The sequence below is a fragment of the Mercenaria mercenaria genome, chromosome 15, assembly GCF_021730395.1.
Source record: "Mercenaria mercenaria strain notata chromosome 15, MADL_Memer_1, whole genome shotgun sequence".
Lineage (NCBI taxonomy): Eukaryota > Metazoa > Mollusca > Bivalvia > Venerida > Veneridae > Mercenaria > Mercenaria mercenaria.
In genome coordinates, this window is record NC_069375.1 from 43,954,279 (window position 1) to 43,977,994 (window position 23,716).

The window sequence follows — 23,716 nt, forward strand, 5'->3', positions numbered from 1 at the left end:
TCAAAAAGAAGTTGAAAACTCATTACTTTGGAAATTGCTTTGCACGCTTTTAGAGACTGTGACTGTGATTTTTAAGAGATTGAAGTAACGTGAACTGGATGATTTTATTGTGTAAATACATTCGAATATTAACTATTTTATAACAAATACAAATATACAGTTGTTTGCAATAACTTCTGGACATGTCGCAATAACCCATTTATTCTTACTTAATAACAAACAGCTATCTTATTGTATCTTAATACTCTAATATTCTATTAATCTTATCTGATGCCTGATCTTTTGTTTAATGCTTACTAAATAGTTTATTCACAATGACATTTATGCTCATTTATGTTATATGTCATTTAAAATGTCTTATTTTTGTCGTATTTTTTATGTATTTGTAAAACACCATTGAATATGTTTTACGAGAAAAATAGGCGTTTAATCAAATAAAACAGTTTCAGTTTGAACATAAGTTAGAAACGGAAGACCGACATTTAAACGACATTCATAAATAACGGTTACAAAATCATTTTAAGACATTCAAGGCACATTAACTTCTTGCTGAGTACATTAGGAATGGATACAATACAGAGCATCGCTGTTGACGATTCCTGCAATAATACATTATTGCACGAGAACGTGAACACATCTGAAAGCTGAAACATGTCAATTAACACATCTGACAGCTGAAACATGTCAATTAACACAACTGGCAGCTAAAACATGTCAATAAACACATCTGACCGCTGAAACATGTCAATAAACATATCTGACCGCTGAAACACGTCAATTAACACATCTGACAGCTAAAACACGTCAATTAACACATCTGACCGCTGAAACATGTCAATAAACACATCTGACCTCTGAAACACGTCAACTAACACACCTGACCGCTAAAGAATATCAATTAACACATGTGACCGCTGAAACACGTCAATAAACACATCTGACAGCTGAAACACGTCAATTAACATATCTGATCGCTGAGACATGTCAATAAATACATCAAACATTTGATTAACATATCTGACAGTGAAACATGTTGATAAACATATTTGACAGTATAAGACACAAGATTCAAAGTTTATTTCTTGAAACGTATACATGAAGTATCTTGTTACAAACAGATGTATTAACAAATACAAATACAACGTGACACATTCAAATAACACGTACGCACGCACGCGCGCGCGTACACACACACACACACATATATACTCAAGCATACAGATAGTTACACTCGCACACAAAACATAAAAAATACATATAAATGTTATTGATTATAGCATAGAGAAACAAAGTATGTTCGTTGATATCTTAAATAAAGAGGATGAACTAAATAACTGTACTGTAATCTAACATTAGCACTGGCTCTAAACTGGCATTACTGTCAGTACTATTAATGCAGCATACATTGTCATTAATCAATTTGAAACGGCACGTACTGAGTTTAATGAAATGCAAAAAAATAAGAATTACATTACAGTATTAACACGCACGTATAATATCCTTTAAGATGATTAATAATCGTAGCCTGCAGATACGGGCAAAAGGATGTAGTAAGTCTGCATTGAAATACAAAGTATATACTACTAGTGTACAGTATTGCAGTGTTAACAGGGTAAACTACACATATGATAATTTGAACTTACAATACTACATGGAGCATATAAATATAACTTGTGATATGTAGGTATAATTCTACAGACAAATAATCTATCATAGATACAAACAATTTAGCTGCTTATTTCTTTATACATAACACTATGCATACGTAACTGAACCCATAACGATTACAATCGCTACGCGTTGCATTAAAGCGTTATAACAACACACTAGCTACGTCATAAGCCTTACCGTACATTAAGGTAGTTCTGCACGTTTGATAAACCGGAAGCGATGGCGTGACACAAGTGCTAAAACGTGTAGATTATAACAATCTGACAGCTGAAATACATTTTATTTGTGTACTTCATTAACATATATGAAATAAAGATATCTTACCGCTGAAATATGTAAATCAACACATCCATTAGCTAAAATGCAAAATACACCAGACACATGCATAATGTAGAAATTGCAACTGACAAGAAAACAAGAAATATCTTTAAAAATGATGGTCGGCGAATTGTAATAAGGAAAGAAGTTTATGAATTTTTCATCTAACATTCATCTTTCATCTAACATTTTTCAAATTGCAAAACTAAACACCGAACTTTAACAATTTAAATGGTTCTCTTTTAATTTTTCGCAAAGGTTTCGTAGGGTTGCAATTTTGTTTCGTTTATCCTTAGACGAATAATTCCAGCAGTAGTTTGATGAAGATTCATGAAGCGGTTCATGAGAAGAGGTCATTAAAGGTGTTTATATTTTTAGCTAAATTGGTCCCTATCCCCATTTGTAACAAAATAGCAGGAGACCTTACGATATTGTTACACATCGAGTTTGATAAAAATCCATTACATTTTAGTGGTTAATGCGAAGAAAGGCATATCTACTTTTAGCTATAGTTGTCCCTAAAAGGGCCCAAGTTCCTAAATAAAATTTGGAAGAGGACCTTATAATGATGCTCCAGACCAAGTATGACAAAGATCCACCAAGCTGTTCATGAGACGCTGTATAAAGGCATTTCTAGTTTTAGCTCTAGCAGCCCCTAAAAGGGGTCAAATGTCCCAGCTGAACAAAGTTGGTTGCGGGCGTAATAAAGATGCTACAAATCAAGTTTGATTAGAATACAAGAGAAAAAAATTTTTTTTTTATTTATTATCTTTATTTATTTCTAAAATAGGAAAACTGATCCCGCTTTAAAAATTGCATATTCGCTATTCATGAATCTTTGGACAATGACGTCACACCTATAAAAAAAGTGAAGGTCAAGCAAAACATACAATTGTAATTATTTCAATATTTCTGTTTCATAAACAAAGTTCGACCGTAGTCATATCACATAGATAAACTGTATGCAGCGTACCTTCATTTCAGTGTAATGAGATGCAGTCATTATATAGCATATATATAATAAAACAGATTTCAACTGAGTTCAATATTTGCATACCATACTAAAGAAAAATATTCATATATAATAAATCAGTTAAATAATTTATAACATATTATATCAAAGCAAACAAGTACTCATTTTAATATGCAATCTGAATAAGTCACAAAAGCAAGAAACCTTTTCATATACAGACGACAATTGTAACAATTGTAACAAGGAAAATCTTTTAAAAAGCACTTCTCTACATAAAAGACTCTTTCTTTAATTTGATATATGTTGGTATTTGAACAGGTTTTTATCATATTTATTAAACTTACTTATCATTTTGAGATATATCAATATTCTTGCTAAATATACTGAGCCAAAGTTAGCTTTAAAACTGTGAACAGCGTCGTTTAGGATAAACGCTTTGTCTACATTTCACTCAGCGTAGCACAATCAACAGAGTGAAAGAAATTGACACTCTCGTCCAATCAACCAGAGTGTTGCATAAATCTTGCATTTTGATAAATTATCTATAATGCGTTATCAAGTAGTTTGATTTGCAAACTGTAGTCACGTGGCATAGGTAACGAAAACGAATTTAGACGGCGTCGCCGAAAAAATATCCTACTTCAATATCAACATTTTCTGCAGTTTACATTTATTTTTGAAACGTATTTTGAAAACCTGCACTTGCTTATATATATGCTACGGCATGACGTTGTGCAGACAGAAAACGACACCTTCTAACTATTCAAGTGCAATATCACCCTCATCCACAGTTATCAATTACCATACATCCTGTGTCTCACACACAAGCATGTATGATATAAGTCCTTACATATTACTACTTAACAGAAAATTCTTATTATTTTTATGTTGCATGATTTTTTTCAAGTCACATTCTTACAAAGTCTGCTTTCAATGTTTTTCAATGTTTTTTGACGCATTGCTTAAAACTGTGTGTTATCTGGCGTCTGCTGTAAATCGATCAGTGGCTGGCCGCTTTGGTTAGACTGTGCACCTGCTAGTGAACCCGATAACCGGCCCAGCATTTGTCTCACACCTGCCGAAAACAGATTTGCAGGCATTGGGAATATGACGGTATGATTTTGTTCCTCGGAGATGCTTTGTAACGTCTGCAGGTAACGTAACTGTAAGGACGCAGGCGTCTCGGCAAGAACGCCTGCTGCTTTCTTCAGCAAGCGGGACGCCATCAGCTTTCCTTGAACAGTCGTAATCTGTAATAGTATACACATTTTTTTTAAATATCGGTAAAAATTCATTTCATGCTTAGAAGAAACACTATATAAAATAGTTCGCCCTTTTTTTAAATTGACTTAGTCTGTAAAAATCTTGGTCAGATATAATCAATAGAACCATGTGAGATTATTGTTTTCAATTTCTCCTAGTAGAAGTTGATAAAGATTGACTAAAGACTCGGTAAATAAACCCGAAATGAAAATAAAATGTATCATGCTCGAAGTCCTTTTTAGATTTTTATGGAGCCTCCCTGCAAAATATTGATGGTTCCAAACTCGTGATGTCTTCAATACCGATGCTTTACTGTATTTCATTCTAATTTTGTAATCTATAATTTAATGCAACTTTTTCATTGCAAAGTTGTGAAAAAAACAACAACAGTATTTTTGCACTTATTTTTTTCTCTAAGCTTGTATTTCAAGGTGAAATGAGTTAGGAACACGTGACCAGCTGTTAGGTAATTGAGGATCATCATGTTAATTTCAATACCTTTGCACGGGCTTCACGTGCGGATTTAGCTTCTACAGCCATAGCTCTCTGCATCTGGACTGGCAGTCGTATATCTTTGCTGTAATTCAAAATCTTCAACGATTTATTTACATGAAAGAAAAACATGAAAGTAATCTAAATTTAACAACCGCTATCTATATTTATGTATATAAATTTGCTTTATGAAAATGTTAATGTTAAAAGGTGGAAGTCCAATTGATGCACTTTATATGTGATTACTATATATATTCGAACACAAAATCATCTGGCTAAGCATTCTTTATTTGTATTGCATAACTTATTTACAGTATTTAATCAAGTAGAATTACAAGTACATGATCAATGTAAATTATTTGATAGCTTGGTTTGTTCGATACTTAACTATGGCGCGGAAATTTCATGGATATGGTGAAGGAAAGTGTAATGAGAAAGTCCACTGTAAATTTCTAAGGAAAATACTCTGTGTTAGAAAATCCACCAACTTAGACGGTTTTTATGGAGACTTAGGTAGATATCTGATGAAAATACACCGAGAAATAATAATGATTAAATATTGGATGAAAATATTAAAATCAGATGAAAATTGTACTTTAAAGAAAATCTACACCATGTTAAAGGAAGATGCAAACAATAACCTTTCATACAACGGTAAAAATTGGGCGTATATGGTCAAATCCGTATTAAACGAAATAGGAATGACAAATATATGGTTAAACCAAGATAATATGTGTGTTAACTTACAAGTTATAAAACAAAGAATACTTGACATATACAAACAAAGCTGGTACTCAAACATAAATAATTCGAGCAGGTTGTCATCATATAGCTTATCTAAACATGAATTTGAACAAGAAAAATATTTAAATACTACAAATATAGAATAGCGCTAAGTAAACACATAATTTGGAAATAGAAAAAGGTAGGCATGAAAATGTCCAAAGAGAAGAAAGAAAGTGCCGAAACTGTTCTATGAATTTGATAGAGGACGAATACCATTTTTTTATTAGTATGTCCAAAATACTATCAGTTGCGTCGAAAATTTTTCAAGCCGTATTTTTGTAGGTGGCTTACACTACAGAAATTTGAAACCCTCGTGTCCGCTACAAATAATAAAGTACTGATCAGTCTAGCAAAATATTTGTACTATGCATTTAAAGAAAGATTGTGATTTTACAGTTTCATTGCGAATCCATTTTATATATTCTATGCAACTGCCATTTTTGAGTAAGTATATGTATTGCCTATTCATTCATTTACTCATTGTTCAAAACAACTTTCATACAATGTACTTTTTTTCAACATTGCCACCATATTTATTTCTAAGTAGCGCTGTATCTGAGGTAAATGTGTCTCAAATAGTGATATTCATTCATTAATTCATTTTTCAAAACAATTTCTATACAATGTACGTTTCTTTTTCTACATTGTCATTACATTTACTAGTAGTTTTTTATGCGAAGCAAATGTGTCTCAAATATTGATACTTCTAATAATGTTTTATTAACGGCTATTAGAATAATGTCACATTCTTCACACTTTGTACTTGTTAAGGTGTACAATATTTCTCTGGGAAAAATTCTCACGCTTCATACTCTGTACTGGAATTGATTATCGACTATGAATTGAATGTACAATTTTATGTCAAATAAACTATATGTTATGTTATATGTTATATTTATATATTTTGTCAGAACTCTAGAAAAGTATTTGTGAATAGTCGCTTACATTTCTACTCTTTCCACTTTTACTCCCCAGTTGTCAGTGACTCGGTCTAAAGTACTCTAGAAAAAAAGATAAATCGTAAAACATACAGTTTGTTCATAAGATCACCATGTCAGACATACTTAGTTCTTCAAACAGCATTCACATTTACTTTCAAAACACAAAGAAAGCTGTATTTTCTTTATGTTTGCAACTGATTATTTCTACATAAACTTTTTAATTCTTCGTTTTGGTTACCATTTGTAAAGAAAAAAATATTAATCATAAAGACGCAGAATTCGATTTTTTATGAATTTAACGTCACGTCGTCACAGGTCCCATGGCTACTTTCCTGCTTTTGATGGTGAACGGAGACGTATTATTATTATTTCATTACGGATAGAACCAACGACCTTCCGTGAGCCTGCTGGATAGCTTACTCAAATGAAGAATTTTACGCCTCAAGCGGGTTTCGAACCCTCATTGTTGAAGGGCAAGGAATTTGAAGTCAGCGACCTAAACCCCTCGGCTACCTAGGCCCCTGCCACTATTTGATCGACGGATTCTGAGCACGTATAACCTGATCTTTTGCGAAATATATTATAGTTTATGCAGAAACACACATGACAATTAAATACAGTTAAGCAGCCAGTCACAAGAACAACATAATCTGGCTGCTAAAGGCAGGTGGCTGCTTAAGAGAGGTGTTCATATAGACAGATTCAATTATCAATTACAACCGGACAGCCTTGTCTATGATTGGAAAATGCAGTCAGTTGTTTCAACATATAAAAAATCTGTTACTTCTATGTGGAATGTAATTCTCACGAATTTATCAACGTAAATTGTAACTCTCAAGAATTTATCAACGTAAACTGTAACTCTCACGAATTTATCAACGTAAATTGTAACTCTCACGTTTAAGGATGGATTACATCAAACCGGAAGTGACTACTCAGTGTTACATGTGAAGTAGTCCAAAATGTAGTTCCATGCTATGGATGAAATCTGGTATAATGAGTGACATGAGCAGGTGACAGTTAAATTTTTGGCTTATGTTTATTGCTTATAGTATTGAAAATAGATCTAGACCATTTTCATTGGAAATTTCTTGGAATAAGTTTTATTCTTTACGAAAAATGTCTACCTACGCGTAACTGCTAAACGGCTGTTTTCATGGGGGCATTTTTAGAGGGTGATGTTTCTCAGAACAGATTATTTTTCTTATATACAACATAACATGTCAATATTTTTCTATTTTTGATAAGAAGACATGTTATACTAAATGACCATGTATGGTTTTTATATCATTGAAATGATCTAAAGCGCTGAAAATGAGGTCTGAGTGTTTTATTATTAATATGAAATAAATAAGGAATTGAATTGGTAGAATGTAACCTATGGAATGTAATTCTCACGAATTTATCAACGTAAATTGTAACTCTCACAAATTTATCAACGAATGTAACTTCACGATTATCAAGAATGTAATTCAAAATTTATCACGTAATTTAACTTCCGAATTTACAACGTAATTGTAACTCACAAATTTATCAAATAATGTAACTCCGAATTATCAACGTAAATACCTTCATGGTATAGTCTATTCTCTCACGGTCTGACAAAAACTCTGACAGGCATACTGTACGCACAATTGCTTTAAGAGTTGTCGCCCCTAGCAGGTGCGTGGAGGCACGTGCATTCAGGATATTGACGACTGATTTTGTAGCATTGAAAACACGTGTATATATGACAACATCCACCACACATGGTACGTAATCTTTTGTTATTACCTGAAAAATACCCGACCAATTCATCATAAAAAAGGCCCTTCGGAAGCATAGAACGCAACTAAGCAAAAAGAAAAAAAAATAGCAGGAAACTCTTAAACTATATACTCAAAACAAAAACGTTCAGTTAGGTCTTTGCAAGTACTACTATCACAGAAAATGAAACTTCAATATCAACTGCAAGACCATGGTTTGTACTATTCACTGGTCTATTGTTCAACACTAAATTTTGCAGTCAAATTCAAATCTTGATCAATGAAAAAGAATAAGAACATTTACTCTTGGTGTGATGTAATAAAAACTTGTTAAATGACTTGCCGATCAATAGTATTCACTTATTAAATAGCTAATCAGCCAAAACTATCGCCCGGATACGAACCGATCATTTAAATAGTTCTTACAGTTTTAGGTATATATTGTATGAAGTGCTTACAATATATACGACATTTCCAAAAATATCTCAAATATATGGCATTGCTAAACAGCCTCGTGTTTTAACCATTACAATAGATAGATATCTTTTATTCCCCCAATAATGGAGAGTACAACATAATTATATACAAGTCTTCTTCTTCTTGTCGTTCGCATCTACACTTTCAGACCAGTAGCCTCGATGAAACTTGTGGCTTGCCTAAGATCCTCAATGCCTCCATACAGTTTCTGGTGGATTGAGGTATCTATTGGCCAAGTCGCAGCTCGATCCTGGTCGTGCCTTTTACATCTCTGAAGTATATGCTCCGCAGTCTGATCTTCTTCACCACATGGACAAGTTGGCGATGATGTCAGTCTGTATTTCTTGTACATGTGAGCATTGAGCTTGTTGTGCCCTGAGCGGAGCCTGACCATCATCACTTGTTCAGACCGATCAAGGAGATGAAAAGCATCTTCCTCCATCCTTGGTCTCGTTAGTGCCTTGATGATGGTGACTTTCTCCTTGTAACTCACAGGTACTGTTGGTTGTTCTGACTGAGCTCCTAGCTTAGCCAGTTTGTCTGCCTCTTCATTGGCTGCAAGTCCACAATGGGATGGAATCCACTGAAGTGCTACTTTGCAGGTTTTACTCAGACTCTGCATTCTCCTGGCTAGCTGCGGAGCTTTATTGTTGATCAGAGCTTCCATGACAGACAGTGCATCTGTGAAAAAGACGACTGAGGAGCTTTCTTCTGCCGAGTCTTCAACCATTGAGACGGCCTTCATGAGTGCTTCAGTCTCTGCCTTATAGTTGCTGCAGTGTTTTCCTGTGGCTGCATGTAGTGTTTCTCTCTTGCCAGATGGGTATTGAATGAAAACTCCTGCTCCTCCATCTTTGACGGCGCATGTGGCTGATCCGTCTGTATAGACATGAGTCCATAATTCCGGAGGATAGTCTTCATTGATCATAGCAAGTGTGAGGCTCTTCCGAATGCCTTCATCCTCTTGCTTCCCGCGGTCAAGACGAGGAACAGCAAGTCTCACAGTCACTGAGGACAGATCATTCTCTAGTGGGTTTATGATGTCTTCACTGCCTAAGGGAGTCGTTGGAATGCTCAGCTCAGTTTTGAACTCTCGGTTGAGTTTCTTTGCCTCATGTACGAAGCTGCTACGTTTGAGCCGATTCTTTTTATAGCCATCTAGCTTGGCTTTCATGGGATGGTCTTGAAAAGACCTGAACTTCTCTGCTTGAAGCAGAACCTTTGCATGTCTTCTGTCTTGTAGCGGCTGTGTGCCTGTTAGCTTCTCCATGAAGGAGATTGGTGTAGACTTTGTAGCACCTGTCATGATCCGCAATGCTTGGTTCTGAACCTTGTCTAAAGCCTGTTGGTTAGTTTTGGCAGTAGTGGTACAGGCAGTTGAACTATACTCTAAATGGAGTCTCACTGTTCCCTGATATACTGTCTTGAGTATTTGCTCATTTGCTCTCCACGTTGTTCCAGCAAGTTTGCGCATCATGGCAAGCTTTTTACGGGCCTTCCCTTCTGCTTGACTAATGTGGGGCTTCCAGGTTAGCCGTTTGTCAAAGGTCACTCCAAGGTATTTTGCCTCGTCTGCTTCAATCAGCGAAGTATTTCCCATCTTGATTTTACCCGCCCTCTGCTTTGACGACAGGGAGAATAGTGTGGTGGACGATTTCTCTGTATTGATCGATACACACCAATCTTCAGCCCAAGCTGAAAGCTTGTTGATGGCTTCTTGCATCCTGTATGTGGCTGTAGTGGCATGTTCTTCCTTACACCTGATCGTCAGCGTAGAGAGCAGCCTTAACTCCTTTCGGTAGTTCAGACACCAGATCATTGATGAAAAGCAGGAAGAGTATAGGGGATAAGACTCCGCCTTGTGGGACACCATGACACAACAGGAACTTCCTACTGCTGGCATGTTCTAAACTGACTCTTGCTCTCCTGTTGTGGAGGTATGACTTAATCCACCTCAGCATGTGACCTCCTACTCCAGTCCTCATCAGCTTGACAGAGCTCATCACTCAGACTTTGGTAAAAGGTCCATCTGGCCTTCTTGTAGTTCCATCTGGGGATGTTAGATGAAGTAGAGGCAATACGGTCCATAGTGAGTTGGACTACCTCCTAGTTGTTCACTGACTTCCCGCTTGACATGTCCATGTATGTCATCAGTACATAAAGCAAGATCAGGGGTTGATGTTGTTCGCCAGCTTCTGGAGTAAAAAGTTGGGGGATCATCTGGCTTATTGATGAGGTTTAGCTTGTTATCATCTTGCCAGGTCTCCACTTCCTCTCCACGTTTATCCAGCTGGTCATATCCCCAGCTATGTGAGTGACTGTTAAAGTCTCCTACAATGATGAACCTGGTTTCATCAGTTGTAACTTTGTCAAGGGACAGAGCTTTGTCACTTGGAGAGTATATGTTCACAAGTTTCAATCTGAAATCGTTCTTTCTGAGGCTCAGAACTTGGAACTCGGAGTCATCCATATGCGTGTTGGTCTGGGCAGCGCTGATGTTGTTCCTGACCAATGTCATGATGCCTCCTTTTCGTCTGCCAATTCTGTCACAGCGGAAACACTGGTATCCTCTGACTTCGAAGGATTTCTCTGGCTGTAGGTGAGTTTCCTGAATGCAACAGACATTGATGTCTTTCTCATGGAGGATATGCTCAAGTTCAGCTTTCTTGTTGAAGACACCCTCAGCATTCCAATGCATCAGCCTGAAAGGTTGATGCGGATTGGTTCTTTTCCTTGGTATGTTCCTCCTTCTTCTCTTTGCATGTTGTGGATTGAAGGAGGGACCCCCAGTAGCTGTAGGTGGACTCGAGGCTCAGAGCCCGGCACTGAATTCCCCTGGAGGGACCTCATAGATTCAGCACCACGTTGGTGAATACCGGAAAGCTGTGTAGACATAGCGATATTGCATGGTGCTGTGGTTCGTTAAGAGAGTGCCAATGGCCCAGCACCTCTGTCTTCAACTCTCTAGGTTTCTTTCGGGGTTACCTCACCCTTAGTTCCGAGTTAAAACCCTATCCTGGGAACACAGGAGCTATTTGTCCTATAGCTGGGGGTCTGTTCATAGGCATCAGGCGTGTCCACACACCGGTGGGCCTGGCATGTCACATGTCTTGGGGCAGACCTCCTCCGAGTCCCCTGCAGTTCTGCCTGAGGCCGCAAGGTGCTCAGTTACCGTGTGGCGCCAACTCGGAGGCACTGCAAAAGGGCTTGTCTGCAGAGAGGCTGTGTACTGGCAGGGAAGACTTACGCACTCGGCTCCTTTTTCACCAGGGGGCTAGCCAGCGGTGGAGGCTGAAAGCGGAAGGTGACAAGCACACAACACACAGCACACCACACTTGACGCATCAGCAGACCAATTGCCACACTTTTATATACAAGTATATGTACAATAATACAAAATGTCAGTAATTAATACAACACTTACAGATGCAGTTACAAACTAGCACAACATTAAATGTAATTACTTAGCTCTAACAAAAACACACATATAGTTGGACTTATATTTAGATAACATATATCTCGAAAGTATCGAAAGGCATAAATCCAGTATTCTATATATACACATGTAAATGTTAAAGCCATACCAGCACAGAAACATAGCAAAACTTTCACACCAAAATATCGACAGCCTAGTCAATGAAACCGAAAGTACTAGACCACCAAGGATGTGCATTTGCTAGAAAACGTTTATTATAGCGATGCTACGGGTATATCATAAGTATTAAAAGACACATGTGAACATAACAACAATTTAAATGACCAATAGCAAACATTCTCTCTGTCCACACCTTTAAAACATTTTGCACAATGAAATAATAAGGCTGAAGTATCTCAAGCTATTTCCATCAGTTTCAACAGCCAAACTTAGCAAATACTCGCACAGATCTGTTGGGGATAACTCAATAAACGTTCTGTATGCACTGTACCCAAGTTTTACAATTATACTGTCCCACATATTTTCACGAATACTGCAATTTTTACAACAGTAGCATATCAAATGTAGCACAATATCATCATTGACACAGTTACATTTGGGGCATTTACACATATATTTTTTAGAAATGTAACGTGATGATACAAACATTAACCTTTTACAAACGGATAGTAATCGTGGGTTATTCTTCGACATAGTCCACAAAGAACATGGACTATCCACCTCAGGCAATGAAGGTTTCAATATATGTGACTGACCTGTAACGTTATTGAACGAGCCTATTTTCTGTTTGGCGAGAACATACTCGCACAACATTCTCCCTCAAGTAATCTTTGGTGGAAAAATTCCTTCAGTACTGTAAGTCTCAAGCACACCGTTTAGTCCGTATTTGTGTAGAATCCGGCATATGTCCGGAATAAATCCTTGGGTTTGATTATCGTAGTAAATGTAATGAAAAAGCCTATTGTTAAAAAAGTGTTTTGCTAAGTACGAATTCGACAGTCTACACAACTGACCGAGAAACTGTACCTTTTTGTGTTCTATGATCGTTTCTATGGAAGTCATGCTCAAGGCACACAACGTAAAATCAGTTGATGTTCCCTTCGGGAAAGATTGCATTTGTTTGGGACAGAATCGGTGTGAACGTTCAAGACGTACGATAACATTAGCAGTAAGCGAAGACCAAAGTTCACAGCCATACAATGCTTTCGGAATAACAGTAGCATTATATATAGTTCTGGAAGAAATTGGTTTCAAACCTTGCGGACTGATTCCGCTATTGATAATACTTAAAAATGTTCCCCTCAGCTTAGTACAAGCATTATCAACCAATTCCTTAGTTGTCAGAAACGGATCAGTTTTCACACCAAGATGTACATAACGCGATGTTTCACGAACGACACTGTTTCCAAGAGTAAACGGTCTATTTTGATCAGTATTATTACCACGTTCATTAAAGACAACCACAACACATTTGTCTGCATTGTAGCTATAACGCCAACGTTTTGAGTAGTTTTCACATATATTTAGCATTGCGTTAAGCCCTTGAACTGAGTACGAAATCAGCACCAGTATGAGAACTGAGTCTGGTCTCATACAACTTTAATTAAGCCCGTCAATAAATTATGGCGATTTTGGATCATAAGGCCTGTAATTTTATTTCGGAGTTTCGACTACGCAAGTACATACCTCCTGATGCGGAAAGTTAAAGCTGAATGTACGAAGATCCACTTTTGCAAAGTTGTCGGCACATGGTAGGAGGAAAAACAGACCTAAAATATATAGGCATCTTGCTTTGTATACAGAAGCAACTACTTAAGCTTTTATCTTTTTGTATGGGGTTAGTTTATCTACATTATACATTTATAATAACTTGATACAAACTCAGAAATCATAGAAAACACTCAACGAGAGTAGTGAATGTAGGTGTTTATTAAAGGAACATTCTCTACAAAAGAGATTTAAAACCGAATTGCCTTACTGCTGATCTTTGACCATACCTGGACCCTGTGCCCTGGATGATTTGATTCTACCAAGTCGAAATATAACTGCCCGTTCATACTCTTGTACGACCTGTAATGAAGTGTGAAAATGTAATGACATCAGATTGAAAATTAAATCCACCTGTTGAGAGTGCCACCACTGTGACATTTTAAAGGCCTAGATTCACTACTATATAAGTGCCCCCCCCCCCCCCACTCCCCAATCCAATATACAGCTCCCATCTTATCTGCAGCTTATCAGCGATTATGTAATAGTTACTGATTAGAGGGCAATTAGCACAACAGGGACCCCAACTAGACCACGAAGGTGTGTGCATTGGAGTTGAAAGAAATTAAGTTTTCTTCAGTGAATGTGGAATGATAATAATAATGATTATTATTTTGATATTATATAGATGATAGTCACTATTACTTTAATCTTATAATAATAATCATAATTATTATTATTATTATTATTATCATTATTATATTACATATAGGATGAGAAAAGATACAGTAATAATATTGAAAATAATAATGATAATAAAACACAAGAATAAAAGTGAAAACTTCATCAGTTCTTTGTGCTGACAATCAATATTTTTCGAATTGGAAATTGATTTTCTTGTATTCATGTAATCAACATTATTTGAATATAGAATTATTGCGTTCCATCTATACTAAATTTTCGTTTTCAGTTTGTTGCCAAATGGGGCTTTTTTCGTGCTTTGCTTTGTAACTTTAAAATTCACATTCTGTTTTCAATTTTAGACAAATGTTATTTACAGTATTCTGCAAGCTTTTTATGTGTGAAAGTTACATTTTTTTGAAATATCACAATTCTCAAGATAGAATTCGAAAAAATAAAAACTTGCATATTTCTTTAAGTAAGTTTCTCATTATTTCATTTTTATGAAAATAAGTTTCTGATTACTTTATTATTGTGTTTGATCAACAAATATTGTTCTTTACATAGAAATGCCACAAAAAAAATAGTATAACTTTAAAAGTTAACAACTATTCATTAATTTAAAATAAATTACATTGTTTCCCCTTCTCACTAATAGATACACTTGTAAGGTAGACTGACTCTCCAATAAACAACGACCCTAGTTTATTGGAACCATACTGTGATCGTCATTAGCCCCCAACTGTGCTGGTGAAGACAGAAATCCCTTGGCCCACTGCCAAAATCTAGGCCTTTAAGAGGGCTTCTATATTCTTATAAAATGTTCTGACTTCTAAACAGTGCTCTTTGAACTTTTGTTTAATGGGCGATGTATTATATATGGATATAAGCTTATATTTCCAAGTATAACCTAGTTCTTTTATAAACAGGCAATATTTCGAGTGTAACGTCTATACCAGGCAAAACGGTTACAGTATATAGATCTACCGAACAGACACCCGAGCGGAAATAAGATCCTACCTTCAAACACCAAAGGAGAGAAAACGGAAAGGTTACGATCACTAAAAGATAAGACAAGCCGATAAGTACGTAGCCACAGCAACCAATGTCACCTTCTGCTATGCTGTCAGTTTCATCTGAAAACATGAGCAAAGAAATTCTGACAGTGGGATTACGGACATATTTTTTATTTCTAGAAAGCAGAAGTCATCAAACGGCGGTACTGATTATTTCAACATCTTTAAACGAACAAGAGGGCCAAGATAGCCCTATGTCGCTCACCTGAGAAACACAACATAACAGCGTAAACATGTTTCACCTAGTGATTTCATGGAACAAATATTCTGGCCAATTTTCATTAGGATTGGACCAAAAATGTGGTCTCTTGAGTTTCAAAAAGTATTTTCTTTGATATGACCTAGTGACCTACTTTTTTTACTCAAGATGACCCATATTCAAAATTGACCTAGATTTCATCAAGGCAATCATTCTGACCAAATTTTATGAAGGTCAATTGAAAAATACAGCCTCTATCGCATACATAAGGTTTTTCTTTGATTTGACCTAGTGACCTATTTTTGGACCCCAGATAACCCATATTCAAACTCCACCTAGGTTTTATCAAGACAATCATTCTGAACAAATTGCATGAAGATCAACTGAAAAATTCTGCCTCTATCGCATATACAAAGTTTGACCGAGTGACCTTTTTTTTTACCGATATTCAAACTTGACCTAGATTTCATGAAGATCAATTGAAAAATACAGCCTCTATCGCATACACAAGGTTTTACTTTGATTTGACCCAGTGACCTAGTTTTTGACCCCAGATGACACATAATCCAACTTTACCTAGATTTCACTAAACAATTATTCTGACCAAAATTCATGAAGATCAATTGAAAAATACAGCCTCTATCGCATACACAATTTTTTCCTTTGATTTGACCTAGTGACCTAGTTTTTGACCCCCGATGACCCATATTCAAATTTGACCTAGATTTTATCAATGCAATTATTCTGACTAGAATTCATGAAGATCAATTGAAAAATACAGCCTCTATCGCATACCCAAGGTTTTTCTTTGATTTGACCTAGTGACCTACTTTTGGATCACAGATAAACAATATTCAAACTCGACCTAGAATTTATCAAGGGTATCATTCTAACCAAATTTCATGAAGCCTCTACTGCATACTCAAGCCTTTTTCTTTGATTTGACCTAGTGACCTATTTATTAATTCCAGATGACCCATATAGACCTTTTTACCCAAGCTACGGTAACTATGCGAATTTCACGAATGTTTTTATTTTAACGCGCATGCGCTCTTTACGTGTGGCTAAAAGACTCTCGACAATAAGAAAACCTACTTAAAATCACCTTTTTATTACGAATTGTTTTGCCACTATAAGGTTGATTTCAGTCAAGTCATTTATCATACAGTATGGTTTGATTAAAGACATGTATGTTTTTAATCATATCTTACCTGAAAAGCCTGCTTTATTTATATTTTCGTCAGAAAAGAACAAGCATTTCCAGTCCATTTCCACACATCATACTAATATAAAGCGTGTTCCTTACATTTAAAAATGTCATGTTGTTTCATTATATCTGTATATTCCACAACTTCAAATAGTTGTTGTATATATTTTTCTCCGACTTGAACGATATCTACATACTTTGGGGTCGCGGCTCCATGTCACTGAAGTTGCTGTTTTAAGTAATTTACCGGAAATCGTTACGTAACTATTATGCAAATGACATGATAAAACATAGGACATCGTGGTAACAAAGATCCATTCGGGGGTGTCCCCTAATTAGAGCGGATCATAAAATTTACTGAAGCATATAAGATGGCTTTGATTTGATGTACTTTAATGCATTCTGTCATCAATGCCATACTATAAGAACGCACTCGGATTAATATATCACGTGGCGGAGCCGTTTTATTAATCAAAAATAAACATTTTACGAGGTACCTAGTATTTTAAGTTCTATAATAATATATTTTTGGAACTTTAATGGACATTTTCATTTAAAACTATAAAAGTGTAGTTACAAAGAAAAAATCTAAATTCGGCAGATATGAATCAAATCCAGGACTATAACTACACACTGAAGGAAAATACGTAATATAAATCTCTAATTATTTTATTTCGTATGTTTACATGCTAGGTCATTTTCATATTGAAAATGTATCTTGTGCAGAAGTCATTATGTGTAATTTAATAGAACAATTATGATACACTTGAATAAAAAAATAGAACAGATAAAGAATGTAAATGTAGAAAACCCCTCCCCGCTACACGCACCCTCTCTATTAAACCTGACCGCGTCCGAACCAATTCGATAGTGTCATATAAAAACCTTCAAATTCGAAGAATCAATAGAAATAAAAAAAATAACAGTTTTATAATGATTGTTATAATATTTATGATTTTTATTTATTTATTTTATTTTTTTCTTTGAATTCGAAATGAATTGATCAGTATGACTGGATAAAAAAATCAAAGGCTGAACTTTGTTAATTTCAACTGCGACATTTAATTATATTTTAAGTATCATGTATGCTTATTGCGACAGGTTGTAAGTTATGTGTGAGCATGTTAGGAAATAGAACAAAAACCTTATTAATTCATGGAAAGTACCTTTTTTTTCACTTTTCTTAACCTGAATTTGTCGAGAACAAAATTAACATTGCTGAAAAAATGTTTATTAATCCAAAATCATCAAAGATAAGCGGTTTAGTTAAACTATATCAGCTGTAGGTTTGCAAAGATCTACATATATTTTCGTTGTCTTTCAGTGAATATTTACTATAAAACAAATTCATTATTGATCCAATAGATTGAAATATAGTATACCTCTAACGTAATTTATATTGTTCAGCCATGTCTTTTTTGCCCTACGTAGAGTGCGCATGCGCGAAAATTGTTTCCCGTTGCTAAGGAATTAGCACGGAGTAAAAAGGTCTATTCAAACTCAACTTTGATTTCATCAAGGCAATTATTCTGACCAAATTTTATGCAGATCAGTTGAAAAATACATCTTCAATCGCATGCACAAAGTTTTTTTTATTTGACCTAGTGACCTACTCTTTGACCCCAGATGAACCATTTTCGAAATCGACGTAGATTTAATTAAGGCAATCATTCTGAACAAATTTCATGAAGATCAACTGAAAAATACAGCCTCTTTCACATACACAAGGTTTTTTTAATTTGACCTAGTCCTATTTTTGGACCCCAGATGACCCATATTCAAACACCACCTAGGTTTTATCAAGGCAATCATTCTGTACAAATTGCATGAAGATCAATTGAAAAATTCAGCCTCTTTCGCATATATAAAGTTTTCCTTTGATTTGACCGAGTGACCTAGTTTTTTTACCGATATTCAAACTCCACCTAGATTTCATCAAGACAATTATTCTGACGATCAATTGAAAAATACAGCCTCTATTGCATACACAAGGTTTTTCTTTGATTTGACCTAGTGACCTACTTTTTGATCACAGATAACCCATATTCAAACTTGACCTAGATATCATCAAGGCAATTATTCTGACCACATTTTATGAAAATCAATTGAAAAATACAGCCTCTATCGCATACACAAGGTTTTTCTTTAATTTGACCTAGTGTCCTAGTTTTTGACCCCAGATGTCCCATATTCAAATCTGACCTAGATTTTATCAATGCAATCATTCTGACCAAAATTCATGAAGATCAACTGAAAAATACAGCCTCTATCGCATACACAAGGTTTTTCTTTGATTTGACCTAGTGACCTACTTTTTGACCCCAGAAAACCCTCTTTAAAATCGACCTAGATTTCATCAAGACAATCATTCTGACTAAATTTCATGAGGATAAATTGAAAAATACAGCCTCTATCGCATACACAAGCTAAATGTTGACAGACAGACAGACAGACGCCGGACATCACAAAAGCTCACCTGAGCATTGCTAAGGTGAGCTAATAAGTTCTTATGAGTGTGACGACTGCTCGCTAAATATAACGAACAACATTAAAACCTGGTTAATAAGACCACTTACGGTTCTGTTAATAAGCGGTCTTAAGAGCGGGATGGTCTTATTATCAGGTTTTCCTTTGCAAATGATAACATCTAAAACCCTTAAAATGTTATGTGAAAGCTTCTGACAATTTAGAGTCTAGATATAAACAAAATAAATTCGAATTGTTTTGCTAGAGAACTAAGAAAACCAAGAGCTGTCCGTAAGACAGCGCGCTCGACTTTTCTCAGTGCTTGACTCAATTAGATCTTTGCCAATAAAAAATTAATCAAAGTTAAAAAGGGGCATAACTCTGTCAAAATTCAAACCAGGGTAATGGGGTTGGTTTCTCCTGGAGTAGACTTTGATAATAAATAAGTTTCAAGTCAAAAGCTTTGAAAGTAACATATAATTATAGATGACTTTATCAAAAGCTTTAACTAAAAAAAGTTAAAAAATGGGATAATTCTGTCAAAATTCAAATCAGAATTATGGAGATTGTTTCTCTTGGCATAGACTTTGATAAGTAAATAACTATTTTAAGTTTCAAGTAAATAGTTTTGATAGTAACAGTGATATTTGACTTTAACAAAACCTTTAGCCAAAAATTCTAAGTTAAAAAGGGGCATAATTCTGTCAAAATTCAAATCAGAGTTGTGGGGATTGTTTCTCCTGATGTAGACTTCGATAGTTAATAATCATTTTAAGTTTCAAGTCAATAGCTTTGATAGTAACAGTGATATTTGACTTTAACAAAAACTTTAATCAAAAATTCTGAGTTAAAAAGGGGCATAATTCTGTCAAAACTCAAATCAGAGTTATGGGATTGTTTCTCCTGGTGTAGACTTTGATAGTTAATACAGTAGCTCTACTTTTTTCTCCGAAAAGTCGAGCTTATAAATGATATTGAACTTACTGGTAAAAATATTTCAAGACCTTTTCCCTAACCCAAGTTTCTGTGAAAGAAATAAACTAGACAAGTTATTCAAAAATTAGTAGAAGTGCGTGTTATTTGTACTTCTGTCTAATACGTCTTTTAGTAGAATATTCTTTAAGTCTAAAATAGTTACACTTAGATAAAATAAAAAAAAACAGAATAAAATAAAATTCAATTTAGTTGTGATCTATTAGTAAATAATTATATTCTTATACAAAAAAAGCTCACTGTTTATAATGTTTAAACATTTTAATGTTTGCTTTGTTCTTTGCAATATTCCAAGTGATAAAGGAAAAACAAGTTAATTTAACAAAGAATGATTTTAGTAAATTACAATACACGAGATTTTATTTCTCTCCTTTTCCCCAGGTTTGGCAGACAAATGAGTGTGAAAAAGTATAAAAGTACTTGTAGTGCTATTATAGTGGAAATTTTCAGGTCATTTTGGACTGAAACAGGTGGTCTTATTAGCAAAATCCAGGATGTAAGTTACCAAAATAATTCCGTTCTAAAGAAATAGGCCATAATAATGAGCTGAACTTAATGCTGGACTGGTCTTAATGCGGGGTTCTACAGACAGTTGAAATTTGAACCAAACAAAAACAGAAGCTGAAATTAATGAAAGCAAACAAAATTTTCAATATATACATCCTGTGTATCAAGGTTGGGGGTCTACGTTACGTTTCGTGAAGGACATAGTGTGCCACCTCAAGCTAGTGACCAATGACTTGCGTTTGATACCGAAAACAACACTACAGAACAACAGTAATATGAGAAATATGAAATAGTCTGTCAAACCTTGTTCGGCTTAACAGACAATTACTATTACCAAATTCAGCAGACAGATATACCAGCATAACATTCTTAATCGCAGCCTTAGAAAAATGCATAGGTCTATTGTCTTAAAGTCCCTGCAGCGGTTTTCAGTGCATTTTACTACTTACGTAGCCGTTGCCGACTTGGAATGTTAGGCCGGTACATTTCCAGTTTCCCTTCCGCCATTTGTCAAATCTACCTGATTTAAAGAAAGAAAAGCTGGTGTGAGCGAAGATTGGGGGAGGAGAGAATACATACGCCAGAAGCAGAAAGATGCATGCCCCTGTGGTTAAAGCAAAATACTGCAATCGTGCATTAGACTTTAAATGCAAATTTAAATCGTTTTCGTTGGATTTAAGATGACGTTATTCAAGCTTTAAAATTTGAAAATGGGCTAAACATCAGAATAGAAAGAAGACTTAAGAAGTTAATTCTGCTCGATGCAGTCATTTGCCCATAGATTCCACATGCACAAAGCATGCATCTCACGTGCAGTAAACATATACTGGTAGGGTAAATACACTGTCTATACGTACGTAAAGGGTTGTGGCCCTTCCTGGCCGACATTGTCTGTATTTATATCGTCTTAACTGTAATATAATTTAAAAGTTATTACTGCACACCCTCTGAAACAACACGAAACATACCGGTATATAAATGACAGAGAAAATTCTCAAACTGCCAAAGAATGAAATAAAAACAACAAAAATAATTATAAGGCATTGCGGTTGTATTATTGCAATAGCATAGCCAAATAATAATTCCTGATCCTTTGTAGAATTATGCGCCTTATGGCAGTATGCGCATCTTAAATGCACATACTGTGTTTTTCGTGAAGGTTTTATAGAAGCAATTTTCGGTTCTTTAAATTTGTTAAATTAACGATAATGCCACCTAAGTATTTGAAGTTGATGCTTTAGAAATAAAGAAATCGGACTAATTAAATAATAGAATACTTTTCTTCAATTTCCTACGCAGTGATTTCCCTTACCTATAGGTAGAGATTTTTAAAGTTGAAGGGAAGCAACTCCTGCGTGCAGTTTGACTTTTCTCAAAAAGACTGCCCCAGTTAAAAAAAGAAAAGTCATAGTTAGAAACTAAGGCTTATTGTTTCGTACTGGTAATACTAAGAGTTTTGTATGCTGGGTTAAAAGCCACAATTTCCTCCACCCTTTTTACACACACATCTATTTCAGCTAGATTTTTACTTGAAGAATGCACATAGTTCCACTTTAACCACTTCAAAATATGTAATGAAACAATTACTGAACGCACTGAAAAAATAGCAATATAAAATTAAATATGATATAAAATTAGATAAAAAAAACAACATTATATTCCACCCTAGACTTGTGGCTGAACAGGCGAGCGTAAACTGAAAATAAAAGACATTCATGGACAGAAAAAAATTAAACTATGAGGAAAACTTTCATTGTAATGAAAGCAATTTGCAATCCAGTTAACATGTTTCGGTTCACCATATGATTTTAACTTCCTGAACACTTAAAGTAGTTTACTTATAAAAATATAAATGCGTAAAATATCTTCAACATTGAACTACCTTAAATACAATAACAAGACTTACAATATATCGTATTGCTGTGCGGAAACTTATTGAGGCCATACGTGTCCTGTACAGAAAAGCTTAATTCAAAGACTGTGACTGCATATAGTCCTTGATTTGTTTCAGGGAGAAAATGACCTATACGTGTTTGATACTGGCCCCTGTGGCCGCGATAAATAATAAAGAAATTGTGAATAAAGCAAAAATATATATAGATATATCGACTGCAACACCAGTTTATATGCAAAATTTACACTCACACTTCATGATGATTATTGTTCATTGCATAACAATTGTCACCTTTTGAGAACAAGTGTAACTTTCGGTTCCCCGTCCTCTCTTCATCTACCCCTACGGACAAAGATGCAAATCTTACCTGTTTGTTTAAATCATTAATAGATGCTGTAATATCAGCAAAAGCACTGACGACATGTAACTTGTTCAAATGAAAAGTAGTTGTTATCTGGTTGTTGATATCCGAAAAATTATACTTTTATTTCAAGTTTCATTATCATGCGACAGATTATTTTTATCTTCAATGTCATGTTCACATGTATACACGTATCGGTTATTCCCCTTTATTTAACTGTAACTGTTCCCGTAGATAATGCGGTACACAGAACCACAGGTGGCAGTAACGTACCTAGGTAACAGTATGGGTCCATGAGCCACATGCATTTAAATTTACTACAATTATAATGTTTTCTTAGGATAAAAATGACAAAAAGCCATTTTGAAAAAAAATTGCACCAGTGACAATGAGCTATGAGAAAGGTAGGTAAGAACAGTTTGACATATGCATTGTTTCCAGGTCCGTATATTATTTTCTTTTCAAAACAATATTTCCTCGTCAATGATTGGTCGTCTTTTGGGCAAAAGAATAATCTTTCAGA

General features: G+C 35.2%; 1 protein-coding gene across 6 annotated transcripts; it reads right to left on the minus strand.

Annotated features, from left to right (window-relative positions):
• Window positions 1-453: 453 nt before the first annotated feature.
• On the minus strand, window positions 454-23,384 carry LOC123552854 (stomatin-like). 6 transcript variants are annotated; one of them, XM_053525126.1, is made up of 10 exons: window positions 23,200-23,384; window positions 21,796-21,849; window positions 21,388-21,458; window positions 15,511-15,626; window positions 14,100-14,172; window positions 13,789-13,871; window positions 8,014-8,217; window positions 6,449-6,504; window positions 4,724-4,802; window positions 455-4,212 (listed from the first exon to the last, which is right to left on the minus strand). In XM_053525126.1, the coding sequence occupies exons 3-10, from the start codon at window positions 21,443-21,445 to the stop codon at window positions 3,925-3,927; spliced, it is 957 nt and encodes a 318-aa protein (XP_053381101.1). In that variant the 5' UTR covers window positions 21,446-21,458; window positions 21,796-21,849; window positions 23,200-23,384; the 3' UTR covers window positions 455-3,924. The 6 variants fall into 6 exon arrangements, with proteins under 6 accessions (XP_053381105.1, XP_053381101.1, XP_053381102.1 ...); XM_053525127.1 differs by having other exon boundaries at window positions 23,124-23,384; XM_053525130.1 differs by lacking the exon at window positions 15,511-15,626 and having other exon boundaries at window positions 454-4,212.
• Between the last annotated feature and the right edge of the window lie 332 nt (window positions 23,385-23,716).